This window comes from Oryctolagus cuniculus, chromosome 5 (assembly GCF_051225735.1).
Source record: "Oryctolagus cuniculus isolate XC-2025 breed Fujian yellow rabbit chromosome 5, ASM5122573v1, whole genome shotgun sequence".
NCBI lineage: Eukaryota > Metazoa > Chordata > Mammalia > Lagomorpha > Leporidae > Oryctolagus > Oryctolagus cuniculus.
The window spans coordinates 10,482,191-10,498,798 of NC_142871.1; the positions used below are offsets into that span (position 1 = coordinate 10,482,191).

At 53.4% G+C, this 16,608-nt stretch overlaps 1 protein-coding gene across 26 annotated transcripts in view; it reads right to left on the bottom strand.

Moving 5' to 3' along the window:
* The window catches only part of ARID1B (AT-rich interaction domain 1B), a 444,025-nt gene that overhangs the window by 55,736 nt on the left and 371,681 nt on the right, over nt 1-16,608 (bottom strand). For all 26 annotated transcript variants that reach the window (XM_051855225.3, XM_051855222.3, XM_051855226.3 and 23 more), the window contains one exon: nt 6,304-6,631. In XM_051855225.3, the coding sequence (XP_051711185.3) occupies nt 6,304-6,631 (328 nt within the window). The remainder of the gene's footprint in view (nt 1-6,303; nt 6,632-16,608) is intronic.

Genomic DNA, 16,608 nt, shown 5'->3' on the forward strand with positions numbered 1-16,608 from the left:
CTGGGGCCAGCAGGTAACTGCCACGTATCCCACGAGGCGCCTGGCTCCAGACGCAGCTTCCTCGGGAGCACGTGGAGTGTCCCTGGGACTGTGCAGTACAGCAAAGACCACCCAGTTTGGATCTCAGTGCACCAGGCAGGGCCTCCCAAGGATGCTGGCAATGTTTGATGTCCAGTAGCGAGACTGCCTTTGGGCTAGGAGAGCCAAGAGAAAGACAGTGCAGCTTAGCGAGCAGACAGGGAGCTGCTGCCAACCCCATGAATCCTGAGTGGGTGACCTACAGATCTTAGTTTCAGTACCATAAAATGAAGCAGCAGGGCAGGTGCTGTGGCGTAGCGGGTTAAGCTGCCATCTGCAGCACCAGCATCCCATATGGGTATCAGTTAGAGTATGGCTGCTCCTCTTCCAATCCAGCTCCCTGCTGATGCCCCTGGGAAAGCAGTAGAGAAGATGGCCTGAGTACTTGGGCCCCTGCACCCACGTGGGAGACCTGGAAGAAGCTCCTGGCTTCAGCTTGGCCCAGTCCCAGCCATTGTGGCCATTTGGGGAGAGAACTGGTGTATGGAAGATCTGTCTCTCCCTCTCTCTCTAACTGCCTTTCAAATAAATAAAATAAATATTAACCTCCGTACCCTCCAAAAAAAGCAACCAAGGAAGCAGCCACCGTGGGAGGAGATTCGGCGCTGAGCGTGCAATCCCGCAGCCACAGCCCTTCCTTTTGGAAACCATGCTGATGAAGACAGGGTTACCTTAAGGGTCTCTGTCAGCACTGGGACACAATCTCAAGTCATCCAAGACTTGATCACAGTGTATGTAGGTGAGGCTGCAGGGAGCTTAAGGAATTCAAATCTGTAGGTCCATGAGACCTCACTTAAAGCTTGAGGGTTTCTCCCTCTCTCCCTCCCGCCCTCTGTGACTCTGCCTTTCAAATAAATAAAAATAAAATCTTAAAACACACACACACGGGAGACCAGGAAGAAGCTCCAGGCTCCTGGCTTCAGCCTAGCACAGCCCCAGCTGTTGCCACCATTTTGGGGGTGAATCAGCAGATGGAAGATCTCTGTCTCCTTCTCTCCCTCTTTTCCCCTCAGCCCTCTTCCCCCCGTAACTCTGCCTTTCAAATAAATAAAAGTAAAATTAAAAAAAAAAAAAGGGTCTAGGGCTTGTCAGGCCTGCGGGTTCAGTGAGGTCACACTTCCTCCTCAAAGCCAGTGGGAGACTGTGAATCAGCCACGTCTCGCAGAGTCGTGGGCAGTAGCTGGGCAGTAGCAGGCGCCACCCAGGGTTACTAAGGGGACGGAAACAGAGCACACTGAGGGGGTCACTGTATGTTGTGTGTGTGCGTGTGTGCCTATGTGTGCTTTAACCACTAAGGCTACAGGCAAGGACTCAGCCACCCAAGAACACTAACGACTGCTGTAACCTGGGCTGCCTGGCAACGCAGGTCTCTCCTAGACCTCTGGCACACCTTGGCCTTCCTCGCTCACTCCCCTCCCCACCTGAGGCCTGAGACCCACACGTCCACCTGCAGCCCTGAAGCAGCTTCCAGTGAGAGCGCCCAGTGCCCAGAGCTCTCTAGCTCTCCAGACTTCAGAACGCGTCACACATCAGCGGGCTTTCAGAGTCAACGCAGCCCCACCCCTTCTGAGGAACACGTGCAGCACTGTGAAAGGGGACGGGTTCCGCACGGACGCTACTTACTTACAAGGAAGGCATTTACTTTCACTGACTGGGTATTTCTGCACAGCTAACCTAGTAAAAACTCACTGTGTAAACTCTCTGACAACCAAAATGAAGGATTTCTTTACTCAAAAAGTCCAGAGGCCAGCACTGGCATGGCAGGCTACGCCTCTGCCTCTGACGCCAGCATCCCACATGGGCGCTGGTTCCAGCAGCTTCTCTTCTGGTCTAGTTCCCTGCTCATGTGCCTGGGAGAGCATCGGGGTGCCCCAAGAGCTTGGGCCCCTGCCACTCATGTGGGAGACCTGGAGGAAGCTCTGGGCTTCAGATTTCAGCCATTTGGAGAGTGAACCAGTGGGTAGAAGATTCTCTCTTTCTCTCACTCTCTCTCTAGAACTCTGCCTTTTTTTTTTTTTTTTTTTGACAGGCAGAGTGGACAGTGAGAGAGAGAGAGAGACAGAGAGAAAGGTCTTCCTTTTACCGTTGGTTCGCCCTCCAATGGCTGCCGCGGCTGGCACGCTGCGCTGATCCGAAGGCAGGAGCCAGGTGCTTCGAGGTCTCCCATGGGGTGCAGGGCCCAAGGACCTGGGCCATCCTCCACTGCACTCCCGGGCCACAGCAGAGAGCTGGCCTGGAAGAGGGGCAACCGGGACAGAATCCGGCACCCCGACTAGGACTAGAACTCAGTGTGCCGGTGCCGTAGGCGGAGGATTAGCCTATTGAGCCGCGGTGCTGACCATAACTCTGCCTTTAAAATAAATAAAAATCTTTTAAAAAAAATAAAATAAACAAAATCCCCTCCCCCTGCCCTGGGACGTAGTTAACACAGCAGGAGGCCTAACCTGTCTGGGGCCACTCTTAAAAAGGAATTCATAAAACGGCTGACATTCAGCTCGTCCTGTGTGTTCTCCTCTGTACTACCTTGCACTCAAAAACTGGCTGAGAGAGTTGGGCACGTAACTGTGCGTGGGCCACTTCTGTCCAACTGCACACACGCACAGCCGCTCCCTCTGCACCTTCGTCACGAATCTGTGTGTTTCGGATTCTCTCACAGGCTCGGGGAAGAACTGCCGGGAGGGACTCTGGGAGTGGTGGGCTCCGGCCAGGTCTGGGCCACCACTTCTTTTCCAGAAGAGAAGCCGACACCCAGCAAATGACCAGCCCAACTTTCACCTCACAGAGATACAAGAACAAATGCCAAAACACGGGCTCACGGCCACGGGCGAGCAAAGCCGAAGCCCGCTGAAGTCAGGGTGCTCGACCAACAGCGCTGGAACGTGGCACAGGTGCGTTTCCTCCCACGCCAGCCTTGCTTTGAAAAACCGGTGACACTGCAGGTCACGCGGGGTTCGAGCTGAACGAAGGGAGATCTACAGCAGCAGTAAAACGGATTCTCCTCTCCTTGTAGAAAGCATAGTGCTGACGTGCAGGGCGAAGTCCGTGGCGAACAGGCACAGGTCTGTGCGACGACTCAGCCCAGTGACTCCAGCGTGGATCTCCTTGTTTTAATGAAGGAGGAGGTGCCGTCCCCTCAGGGAGCTAGGCGGGGGCTGCCGGCTGCTGGTCTCCCCGTGCTGGTGAGCTGACATTGGTTTTCTGCCCCCGTGGGAGAGACGTCACTCAGATGCGTGCCATTTAACTTCATTTTACACAGCTGCTGAATGCGTCTCGGCAAGGCAGGGCCACACCCGCTCTGAGGTCTAAATAGGACCCTGAGCTGGTGGAGGGCAGCGCCTGGGGATTAGTGCCGACAACTGCTTTGTCCCCTGCGGCCATCTTCTCACTGACCTTGAAGGGACCGCAGCAAAGCGGAAGCCAAGCTCTCCGGAGTAAGCGTGCTGTCCGCTCTCTGCACGCGTGAGCTCACCGAGGCCTGTGGTTCTAGGCTTCTGCACTGGTCGCTCCAGGTGGAGAACCCTCAGGCACGGGATCCTAGTTTGCTTGTGCTATGTAAGTGTGCACTGAAAATGCAGCTATGAAGACGCTCCCTGGGCCGGGCCTGCCTAACCAGTACCGAGTAACAGGTAACCAGCCGTCCGTCTGTTCTCCGCCCTAGGTAAGGATGAGGCCCGTTTCCACCGGAGCTACAGGACCATCTCATCACAAACACATGCGAAACAACATGAATATCTTTGTTTGCTGAGTCACTCAACAGGGACACGCTTGAGGGGCACTCATTAACCGAGAACGGTGCAGAGCCTGGCGTTATGGTGACGCGGCGGGAAAGGAGACACAGGCTTTTGCTGCTGTATGGAACCCCTGTGCTGAATCTGGTGGTAATAGAGCAACGCCGTGTTTGGAAAGGCACCTCTGTGTTGGGTTCCTTTGCTGATCTCACGGGGAGAAGGAGGAACGGAGCTGCGTGACTTCACCCATGGCTCGGTGTTGCTGTCACACACCCCTCCTAGGTGCCTCTGTTTGCCGGTGCCGGAGTCCTGGCCCAGCAGGGGCTGCGCTCTGAACTTGGGGGTGAGGATAGGGAGGGGTGGCAGCAGCCCACTGTGGTGGCCGCAATGAGTCACACAGCGCTAACGACACAGGCTCCGGGACAGACGACAAGCACGCTGCAGGAAATGAGGCCGGAGCAGGGAGCCGCTGCTCTCACACTCCCCGATTGGGTGCGAGGGAAGTGGCCATGCCAGAAGCCATGCATGGACAGAACCTGGGGGGTGGCATGCAGGGGTGCAGCCAGGTGCCACTCAGACAGAACAGAACCGATGCAGGTGGGCAGAAGGCAGCCCCCCGGGAGACAGGCTTTCCTTCGGGTTGGTATGGGCGCTCCTCTGGCGGCCAGATAGGTTGGTTAACGGCTTAAGAGCAAAGGCCGGGGGTATGCTGCCACCTTCCTGTCCGGGCAGGCTGCTGTGGCAGGAGAGCTCGAGGGCTGCCACAGGTGGGGTGCTGGGGGAAAACACGGGGCGCCCGCCACCCCAGACTGGCTGGGAGAAGCAGGAGACCTAACGCATGGTGGCCTAAGGTAGAATGGGAGATTCGTCCCGCAGCACAGGCCGATGCTTGTGCACGCACAGGTCTGGCCTTACAGGTAGGGGGTGGGGTTGGGGGAGGGGGAGGACAAACTCTCTGTGTGGTTTGGCTGCCTGCCTGTAGGGCAACTGTGTAAGATTCCTTAAAAAAAAAAAAAAATGAGGGGGACAGAGCCAAGGAGAGAGAGAGGATCTGGGGTCTGGTCTACCACGTTCCAGTCTGAAAACACAGCCGTGACTTTGGTACAAGCAAAAACTAAACACACAGCCGCCCGTTTAAGCTGCTGGAGAGCTGAACTGGGCAGTGTGAAGACAAAGCTTTCAGGGGCCTGCTGATGAGACACAGAAAATGAGAATCGCGCAGGGGAACTCGTCCGCTGGTTTCTGGAAGACGGTCCACAGAGCGACGCCGACAGGGGCACCCTGAGACTTGCTAACCAGACACAGCAGCCTGGGCCTCGCTGGCTATCTTCTAGTGTCACCGTCAAAGGCTTCGTGCCAAATGCAGTCAGAAACTTTCAGCTGAACGGGAAGAGAACAGCTTGTCCTGAGTGACCTCCAACACCACCCAGTTCATTTAGAACTAAGTCAGAACCTGAATGGCACCAGCCAAACCCACTGGCCTGCTTGGGTTTATTAGGGTGGGCCCTGAAGCGTGCGCAGGTGCAGCAGGTCTAAGCAACTGTACTGTGGATGAGGCAGGGCGAAACCTGTTACCATTCGGAGCAAACAATGAGGCTGGAGGGGGCCCTACGTTCTCAAAATAGCAGCTTCAGAGGACAAGGAACAGAGAGCCACATGTAAACACACACATAAACGTGCACACACACACATGTGTACACGCATTCACACCCAAACACATCAGCTTTTATTTTCCTTTGACAAAGTAAGAACCTTCTATGTTTTCCTCTGGAGATGCCATTGAGATACATCTTTGAACTTACTTTGTTTTCAAACATATTTGTATGCGCTTGTTTTAAAACTTACTCACCTCTGACTCATAAATTGTTAAGTAAGTAGGCTACTTTATATGGGTCAAGTGCTTAAGAACTAATATAAAACAATCAGGACTAAAAACAAGGACCTGCAGCTGAAGTCCTGCTCTACTGCGTCTTCCTGCTTTATTAGCCACCGTCTGATTTGGGAAGCTGAGGAGGGACGCCCAGGACACTTGGACAGACACACGCACACCCCTGTGCACACACACAAGGCTTCTACTCTGTAACAGACTCATACGGTGGGACAAGAAAAGGGAGGGCGTGAGTGTGCTTTTTTCCCCCAATATTCAGATTTTAAATAGATTTTAGGCTTTAGTGCTGCCTGCCTAAGACATGTTTAAATGAAACCACACAGCCACCTCAACGGGCAACAGCTCTGCTCTGCGCTCGCAGGGACGGTTCAGACCTTCCAAGTGACGTCCCGCAGGGATGTGCCCCCACTCAGCTGCCTTCCGGGACGGGCCACGACACATGGCCGGGCACTCGCTTCCCAGACCTCTGCGTTCCAGAACGTATTTAACACAACAAGCATGGCCAAGCCCCTCTGGCGTACGCGAGGGCAACAGTGCAGCCGGGCGCTCACCACACGCTCACACGTAGACACACAGAACATCTGCAGGGCACGGTCCTGAGTGGCATACCTGCTTTGTGCTGAGTTTGCGGCAGCCTGCATCACTGCTGCGGCCGCCTCCTGTGCCTTACGGTTCACAGTGGGCATTGGCGGCCCCATTCCTGGCCCTCCCTGCTGAGACATGCCAGGAGAACTGGGGGTCATGCTGCTCATATTTCCAGGAAATGGTCTGTTCTGCATCCCAGCCGATGGCATTCGTCCCAGGGGCACAGCACCACATGGCTGGCTCGGCCCTTGTCCATGCATCTGGTTGTTGGCATTGATACCCATACCGGGCCCTGGGCCGCTGTAGCTTGCACCGGGCACCCCACTATACGTTGGGGGTCTGGAGTAGTTACCTAAACAAAAAGCAAACAGAAATTAAAGCCTTTTATTTCATTTTTACACTCGTGAAAACATTCAGCGGAAATACTTTTTGCCAATATTGTGAATATCGTGATCCTTATCAGCCTCTTGGTGGGTGCGTTTTCTCTGTGCACTGCACAGGCCCTGCGGGCGAGCCAGGGACAGGGAGCCCCACAGGGGCTCTGCAATGCTGAGGGGAAAGCCAAGCTAACACAAACAGCAGCCGATCAGTAGACAAGGGATGGTGGTACCGACGGCTGCTTCGAAACCTGCCACACCTCACATTCTTCCATTTTAACCCAACCAAAGTGTGTTCAGGTGAGGACAAGCTGAGATGGCTCTATGACAGCCCTGCTACACCCAACAGTGAAGATGAGGGGCTCAGAGAGACAACAGGGGAGACAGAGGCCACACAGCCCGCCCTTCCCAGCCCGCGGGAGACCGACGTGAGGTCAACAAGCTTTCTCTGGAGTTGGGAACAACCTTTTGAAAAATTTGGCTTGAGCACTGGTTCAGTGGCTGGTTTATGCTCAGTGTCAAGCCTGTGAACAAGGCAAGGCACCTGGCAATGGTGGCCGGCAAAGGGGAGGCAGGCAGGGCCGGCGGCGGAGATGAGCGGCCACCGCCACAGCCTCCTGTCCGTGCTCGCCCGGGGCGCACGCTCATGGAGGAGACTGGCAGCAGCAAGGGCTCCAGCTATTTCACTGCTTTGACTTCCCTTCCCTTCCTTTCACACCTTGTACTCCAACTGCATGCGTGTAAGTATGGTACCAGTTCAACAACGGCAGCCGATACTAACTGCCACACCTCGGCGTGTGCTACAGACACCTGAGTGCTTGCCTCCGCGAATTCCTTCATTTCTCTAGATAACCATGAAACAGACACCTCCAAGACTCCATTTGCATATGAGAAGCCAGGATCTCATAGATCAGGGTGGCGCTAGTAAAATGAGTCTGGAACCCATGTAGTTAATGAATCAAACGCGCTGCCTATTTACAGGGCAAGAGAGCAAGGAGAAGCATCCTGGCCGGGACTGGGACGCACGGGTCACCCTGGGCGCTCAGGGGTCACTTCTCTGAGAAAGCTCAAGCCCCCCCCAGCAGGGTGCCCTCCAGAAGCCCTGGAGCTGCAGGGCTCTCTGCGCAGTTACTGACCCGGAGGGCCCTGGGCGACCTGCTGTCACCTTTCTTTGTTCCAGTTTCTGTAGAACAGTCAATCCTCTCTGATGCTGTCCACCTGTTAGGATCCAGTGGTAGGTGTGTCACATATCTCAGCACCAGGCAGGACACGCGGGGTTCCACTATGGGAAGGTGAGTGAGAAAGAGCGGGGAGCAGCACTGGCTGAGGAGCTGTGGGGGCGGAGGTGGGGGCCAGGCCTGGCAGGGCCTGTGTGCCAGGACTCCAGGAAGAGGCTTCTCAAGGAGATCCAGTGGAAACAGGTTTGAATGAGGAACAGCAGCACCAATCGAGTGCCACTTTCTCCGCACTAAGCTCCGCCCCAGGTCCTCAGTACTGACTCACCTCATCCTCACCTGGGGCTTCCAAGTACCCAGGGCCACAACCCTCACTTGGGAGGCGAGAATCTCACTTAGCCCTTGCTCCTCGGGCTCCGGCCTCGGCAGGTGCTGGGTGCAGCTCAGAGTCAGGCTCGCCACACCAGCCTCTGTGGCCTCGTTCACACCAAAGAGAAAGCTTACTGCATAATAGTGTCATTGCGACTGTCAACACGGGCTTCTTAAACTCGCACACGGAAAGCACTTTCACCTACACACTGCAGGAAATTCAGCAGGTTTTCAACATCTCCCGAGCGCGCTGCCGGAGTCCCGGGATCCAACTCCCACAGGAGGCACCTGCTACTGGCAGCAGTGGAGGGGGCTGGATGGCGGCCTGTGGCCCAGCGCACTTTTTGAAGGGCCACAGGAGAGATATTTTGGGCTCTGTGGGCCATGGGCCTGCTCTGCTCTAGCTCTGGGCCTGATGTACAGAGCAAGGGGAGGGCTGGAGTGGGTGCGAGTTTGTGGGCCCCTGGTATGCACCCACCCAGGCGAGCCAGAGGGAGACCCGCTCCAGCTGGCAGCTTCCTTCGCCCTGAAAACCAGCCTTGGGAGCCTTCATGAACTGAGGCAGTGGCAGACCCGAGGGCCTGGGAAACTGAGGCAGACAGGGGAAGAGCCGCAGAGGAGAGCCTAGGAGCCCCGAGGAGGAGCGTGCCGGCCGGTCTCTGCCAGCTCCTTAGATTTCACCACCTCTTCGAGAAGGCACACTGCCTGCGGGTGGTATCTGGCAGGAAGAGTCAACCGCATGTTGCCTTCAAGTAAAGGTAAGAAAACGAGTGAACCAAAAACCCAAGGCATTTGATGCTGCTCATCCACTTCAAGTCCTCCAGCAAACACCGCACAGCCGCCTTCTGAAGCGCCATCCCACGGGACACCGTCTGTTCTCTGTCACACTTCTCAGCAGCACACCCTGGGCGGGCCAGGCTGTGCCAGGCCCAGCCCACGCTGCGCCAGGCCCGGCCCACGCTCCTCTCTGCTGGCAGCACTGAGACCCCACCTCCCTGACCTCACATCCCCTCACTTCCAGGCGAGCTGAGCGGATCTGTGAAACCCAGGGCTCCTTTCTGGCTCTCGCTCTTACTAAAAACAAACAGACTCATTCATAGTTTGCATGCACAAGCAATTAATTCACATATTCGCGCCATTGCTCTGGGCTGCCTCTCCACCCTCCCCTACACTCGGTGAGTGATTCATGTGGTAAGAAGCCTTTATCCGTGAAAACACATGTGCCCTTCGCTTTCGAAGGAAATGAAATCACACTTTAATCTTGTTTTAGAAAACAAGCATTCAGACCCAGTGACTGTATTAGCAAAGGGGGTTGCCGATCCTGTTGAACTCTGCTTCTAGGGAACCCGACATGCTGTGGGCTGGGTGCTTGCCCCTCGCATTTCACAGGCAGTCAGGGGCTCTATTTTAGTGAACGTGAAGGAGAGAGGATGGAGACGCCTAGTTCCCTGGAGCCTCCTTCAGTCTCTCACTCCGGTTATGCACTAAAGAGAGAGGAGCTGGGCGTGGGCGGGTGGGGGGAGGGGCACTGCTGGAGCCCAGCGGCCATGCACCTGCACTTAGAAAGGCACACAGAGTGCTGGGGTCTCGACCTATTTTCCTCCAATCAGCTGGGTCGATTCTACAGACTGGCACTAAGAGCACACATTAAGGGATCTGTTCTAATTATAAAGACTTCTATTCCAGAGAAGAAACATAACGTTCCCTTTTCTTTTCCTTGAAACTTTAAAGACTTTCCTCATTAAACTCACATGCTTGGATAAAAATGACTTTGAAAGGCTTAAAACGGCTTAAGAGGCAGTGAAGGAGGAAGACATAGGCTTCAGGATCTGGGTCCGCACACTGGTGCTGACACTGGCCAGCATGACCCCGGACAGGTCAGCCAAGCTCTCTCACCTGGAGTGTGGTGGGCAGAACGGGCAGGAGGGAAGGCGCGAGAGCAGTGCCAGGTGCAGGGCTGCTTTCGCCATCAGCCATCAGAACAGCACCACTCACAGCACCTTTTCCTGCCACTTTTTTTTTTTTTTTTTTTTTTTGACAGACAGAGTGGACAGCGAGAGAGAGAGACAGAGAGAAAGGTCTTCCTTTTTCCGCTGGTTCACCCCTCAATGGCTGCTGCGGCTGGCGCACCGCAATGATCCGGAGCCAGGAGCCAGGTACTTCTCCTGGTCTCCCATGGGGTGCAGGGCCCAAGCGCTTGGGCCATCCTTCACTGCCTTCCCGGGCCACAGCAGAGAGCTGGCCTGGAAGAGGGGCAACTGGGATAGAATCCGGCGCCCCGACTGGGACTAGAACCTGGTGTGCCGGCGCCGCACGCGGAGGATTAGCCTATGGAGCCATGGCGCTGGCCTTCCTGCCACCTTTTTAAAAAGGGGGGAAGGGGACCGGCGCTGTGGTGTAGCAGGTAAAGCTGCAGCCTGCAGTGCTGGCATCCCATATGGGTTCCAGTTCTAGTCCTGGCTGCTCCACCTCTGATCCCACTCTCTGCTGTGGCCTGGGAAAGCAGTAGAAGATGGCCCAAGTCCTTGGGCCACTGCACCCACGCGGGAGACCTAGAAGAAGCTCCTGGCTCCTGGCTTCAGATTGGCACAGCTCTGGCTGTTGCAGCCATCTGCGGAGTGAACCAGCGGATGGAGGACTCGCTTGCTCGCTTGCTCTCTGTCTGTCTCCACCTCTCTGTAACTCTTTCAAATAAATAAATAAATAAATAAATAAATAAATAAATCTATCTATCTATCTATCTTTGGGGACAAAAATGTGTGCATGGGGCAAAAAAGGATTCACTTGCTCCGCCACCCCCTTGCCCATAGCACAGCTTTCTCCCCCAAATAAACAAAGACCAAATAGATAAGCCAAGCAAAATAGGAGAGGAAAAGCCAGGAATGAGAAGTGCAGTCTTATTTCCATGTTTCTCTAATAGATTAGTAATTTGTTGGCACTGGCTCTGACAGAAAACAGATGGACGCCGCATTGAGCACAATGCAGGCAGCAGATGCCTGGCCAGCCCACCTCAGCTGGACGGCGCTCACAGCCAAGGCTGGGAGTCCCAGTTTTCAAGAGGACTCGTCCTGGCTCTCCAGCTCCGGGAAACTGGTCACCAAATGAACTCAGATTTCAACTCCCCACGAGCTGGACCCTCGCACCCCAGAGAGGGGGCAGGATCTCAGGAGGATCACAAGGAATTCTGTACCTGACTCCGGAATACTGAAATCTGCTCATCATAACCAATCGAACTTCAAGCTTATCGTTCTACTAAGCCAGTAAACGCTTCCACTCATAGGAAATTCCGCTTCTCAGTCTCCATCACTCAACAACGCTATGCTAAGGAACGACTTGACATGCAAGGTGCACACTGTTCTCTACACAGAGCGCCAACCAGACATTTTACCCTGGGTAGAAGACACGAGATGTGTAACTGGCTACGTACTACAGTAATAAATCTGTAAATTAGGGCTAATCATGCGCTTCTCTTGGTTTTTAGCCAACCTTTCTGTCCTTCCTATTTTATAGCAGTTACTACATATTAAACCATGTTTACTAAGACGCCATTTATACACAGTAACAGGAATACACAGTCCTGTAGCTACCAGCCCAACTGAGTTCCAGAATATTTCTGTCACGACAAAAAGCCCCCCGTTGCCCTCCTGCTTGTTGGTGACGTCACACCCAGTGTCACACAGCGCGGCCTGAGGCGTGAAGCTTTAGAACGGCGTCGGCACGGTGGCATGGATCGGGGGTCTCCCTCTGACTGCTGTGTAGTGTTCCCCTCTGTGAACAGTGTTTCTAGTTTCTGGCAAGTACGAACTGAGCTACTGAAACCGTGTGCGTGGCTCTCTGTGAGGACAGAGGCTTCACTTCTCTGCTGGCTGGGATGCAAACGTGTGTTCAACTCTGTAAAGAACTGCGAAACTAGGCTTTGGAACATTGTGCATTTTCCCAAATACCATGAGAGTTCTCTCTGTCACTGCCAGCACTGGATGTTACCAATTTAAAAAAAATTAGCCATTTTAATAGCTATGTAGTAGAAGTCATTGGGGCTTTAATTTTCATTTCCGTCATTCTAATGATTTTGAGGAGTTTTTCATGTACTTATTTGCTAGTTACCATATTTAAGTAAGATCCTTTCTGTGTGTAAAAAAAAGTTCTTCTAACTTCTCTGTCCACTCAGACCTACTACATACACACACACACACACACACACATATTAAAGATTTATTTATTTGAAGTCCGAGTTACACAGAGAGAGGAGAGGCAGAGACAGAGAGGTCTTCCATCTGATGGTTCACTCCCCAGTTGGCTGCAACAGCCGGGGCTGTGCCAATCTTAAGCCAGGAGCCAGGAGCTTCTTCCAGGTCTTCCATGTGGGTGCAGGAGCCCAAGGACTCGGGCCATCTGCTACTGCTTTCCCAGGCCATAGCAGAGAGCTGGATTGGAAGTGGAGCAGCCGGGTCTTGAACTGTGCCCATATGGGATGTGGGCACAGCAGGCCAGGGCTTTAACCTGCAGCACCACAGCGCCAGCCCCCCAGACCTACTGTAAATGCTACTCTTGGGGCCGGTGCTGTGGTGCAGCAGGTAAGAGCTGCCACCTGTGCCTCGGGCATCCCACATGAGCACCGGTTTGAGGTCCGGTCGCTCCACTTCCCATCCAGTTCCCTGGTAATGTGCCTGGGAAAGCAGCAGAAGAGGGTCCAAGCACTTGAGACCCTGAATCCAGGTGGGAAACCCGGGAGAAGCTCCTGAATCCTGGTTTCAGATTGGCTGTTGTGGCCACTTGGGGAGTGAACCAGCAGAAGGAAGATTTCTTTCTCTCTCTGTCTCTCCCTCTCTGTAAATCTTTCAATTAAATAAACAAATATTTAAAAATAAAATAAATGCTACTCTTTCCAGCAGGGAAACTGATCACAGTTAAGAAGGTCCCAAACACGGGTTCAGATGAAGCTGCTTGACCCCAGTGGCACTGGATCCCACTATTTGTGAGACTGGAGATAATTTGGTTTTTTGAACTAATATATAAGATACTTTACTTTTCTGAGATCAACATGCACCTCAAAAAATTCTTTAAAATGTAAACAAAGTAGCAATACTACACAAAGTTTGCAGCCTGGGAGGGAAAGGCCTACTACTCGATGTTACACTATCACTTCAGATCGTCTTTTTTCTCTTAAAATTTTAAAAATGAGGTAATGCAAGTTCAATGCAGAAGACACAGAAGCACAGAAACACAGACACAAACACTGCCCTTGCTCTCACCTGCCTGAGAGGAGACCAGAAAGGACTCTCAGGCACTGAGCAGTCTGCCCAACATCTGGGGCCTCCCAGGCAGGGTCAGGAGGCTCCGCCGGTGTCTCTGGATCACCGTCTTAGAAGAGCGATTCCCGTGAGAAAGCGTGCGTGATGAGGCCCGTCCACGCCAGGCTCCGTGCGTCCACGCAGGTGGCAGGAAGCAGGCAAGTGAAGAATACAGCGTCACATGGTGACGAGGACCCTGAAGAACAGTGGGGCAGTGCCAACCACAGAGTGCACGGGCAGCAGCTGAGCGTTGTCAACAGGGACCAAGGCCAACGTCAAGACTCTGGGGACAGATGGCACTGTCAGGCGCCAATATTTGATACAAGGGCAGCTGGTAAGGAAGAGGGGCCCCGTGGAGCAGGGCATCACCAGCAGCTCCTGGGCGCATGCGCCCCGGAGAGTGACTCGTCACTGCGACACTCGGCTTCCTCGTCGTGAAAAGGGCGCACTACAGAGCTCGTGCGTCCTGGGGAGGGTACTGTGCACACAGCGCTGACGGTGGGTGGACAGACCTGACGACGACCAGGCAAAGCCTGTCCTAATAGTAGAATGATTTTTTTATCAGTGTGATCACCTTTACATTATCATACTGCCTTATAGGCCTAATTTTACTACCATAATGCAAAGACACTCAAATGTATTCCTTAAAAAGGGATAAGCAACAACAAAACAGCCTGGCCTTAACGTGTGTCTACACAAAGGTGCTAGCTTGACCGGACAGCCAGCTTTAGTATAAAACAGCAGAGCTTCACGGAAGAAAGGAAGGGGCCGAGAGCTGGAAATCCGCGTTGTGCACAGCACCAGCACGTGCGTGCCCTGCGCCTGTGCACACGGGACACGGGACACCCTTCCTCTGCTCACCTGAGCAGTGAGAGGCTACCTGGGCGGGGCCTTACAGATGTGCGAAGCTTGATTCAGTCGATAATCTCCCTATAAACAGACTTTTGCATTAAGCTGTGCATCCACATGCTTCGCCTACTGCCGTCTAAGACTATCACAGTCATGACCTGCGGCAGTGACAGCACCTGCTACAGGGACCACTCGCTTAGTTCTGCACCCAGGGGAGAGGAGCTCTTGTCCTTCCTAGATGCTGATGTTAATGAGCAAACGAAATTGCGAGCCTTGCACTGGTCAAAGTTGCTTTATGCTACTTCTTTTTTTTCATTTGTACTGTAAATTTTCCTGACCTCCCCCTAATTTCGAGGTCTTGATGAATGCGTGATCATTATCAATCCAAGAAAAATTCATGCTTCAACCTTGTAACAAAAGGAGACTTGATTACACTAGAACACCTATTGCAATGGGATGATCCAATTAATTTTTTCCTAACATTAGCAAGACAAAAATGCACAAAATTTCAAACATGAAATCCGATTACTCCGCTCGTCTCACACTGCTGATTTAAAGTAACAAGAAGCTGTCACCCCACCATGCAAAGCGTCCGGAGCAGAGGCAAAGACTGCGCATGGCAGCCGCATCTCACCGTGCTTACCGAGAGGACTCGGCTCAAGTCAACAGCAAAGCAAAAGTGTGCGTCTAGACTTAGGGGAGTGGACACCGAACCCTGGCCTGGCTCGCTAGCTGGTGGGCCGACAACATCCGGCATTCAAGCCGCTCCCCCACAACGGCAGTGCCGCGACCACCACTGGGGAACTGGCTGTTCTGAATGGCATTCATGGTTTGACTTTGCTCAGTTTACATGACACAGCTAATGAGCAAAAGAGAAAGGAAGATTTCAGATGGCATCTAGTTTATTTTAGAGAAAAGCCTTTCGAACCCTTCTGAAAATGAACTTTTACCAAAATAGTTTGGAAATAAAAATTCAGACCTAGCTGATCGGAGGTTTCTGCTTCTGTGAGAACTAAGGCACAGGACCAGGGCTGTGTCAGTGTGGAACCTGTGTGGCAGTGTGTGGCGGTCCTGCACAGACCTCCTGATGCTGCCAGCCACGTGAGTGACAACTGGGAAGGATCGAGATGCAGAATTATTATTTGTCCAAAGTAACACATTTATTTGTGGCAAAACTAAGGCTAGGTTCTTATTTTTGCCATTAGTGACAAATATGCAAAAAAGCATGTGGGGATGGTCAGTGTGAGAGACACTTTCCTAGAGAATAAGAAAACACGAAGACCGAGTCTTTGTCCTCAAACATTTTTTTTAAAAAGGTTATGAAGGGGCCGGTGCTGTGGCTCACTAGGTTAATCCTCCGCCTGCGGCGCTGGCATCCCATATGGGTGCCAGTTCTAGTCCCGGCTGTTCCTCTTCCAGTCCAGCTCTCTGCTGTGGCCCTGGAGGGCAGTGGAGGATGGCCCAGGTGCTTGGGCCCCTGCACCCACATGGGAGACCAGGAAGAAGCACCTGGCTCCTGGCTTCGGATCAGTGCAGCGCCGGCCCGGCCGCGGCGGCCATTTGGGGAGTGAACCTTTCTCTCTCTCTCTCTCTCTCACTGTGTATAACTATACCTGTCAAAAAATAAATAAAAACATTAAAAAAAAAAGTTTATGAAGATACTGATCTCAGCTCTTTCCCGTAGAACTCACTTGTGAGTAAGAACACGCTCATTACAGGCTTCTTTCTATGTACTAAAGCAGGTCCTGACGGCCACCCCTGGCCCACGCTGTCAGTACCACGCTGTTTGCTTGAAGGCAGGAAAGCGCAGTTTGACAAACTGCACTGGACTCAAACCTCTGTGCATTCAGGCTGGCTCCGCCCACTGGTCACGCCCATTCCTAACCCCGCCTCCCCCTGCTGGTCTAGCTCCACACCCGTGTTTGCAGAGCTCCTGGCTCCTTTGAGGCAAGTCCTCGCTTCTGGTTTTGCTCCCTAGCAGCTCAGGGCTGGAGGACCCGTGAGGCCCCAGTGGCCCTGCATTCGGGCTCCCTCCCCAGCTGTGGTGAGGGTGATTACTCAACTTCCCAAGGCTTCCCGTCAGCAGAACGGCTAATCAGCCTGGCTCTGCCTCCTAACCTCACTAGACTGCTCTGTGCCGTGGCTGTTCCTCCGTGAAGTGGGGCTGGAACAACACCTTGTACCAACATGCTGCCCAGAACAAACGACAGTGTGGAGCACGCTTTGCACAGGACCCACGACACAGGGTCACCATCGCCAGCAATGACC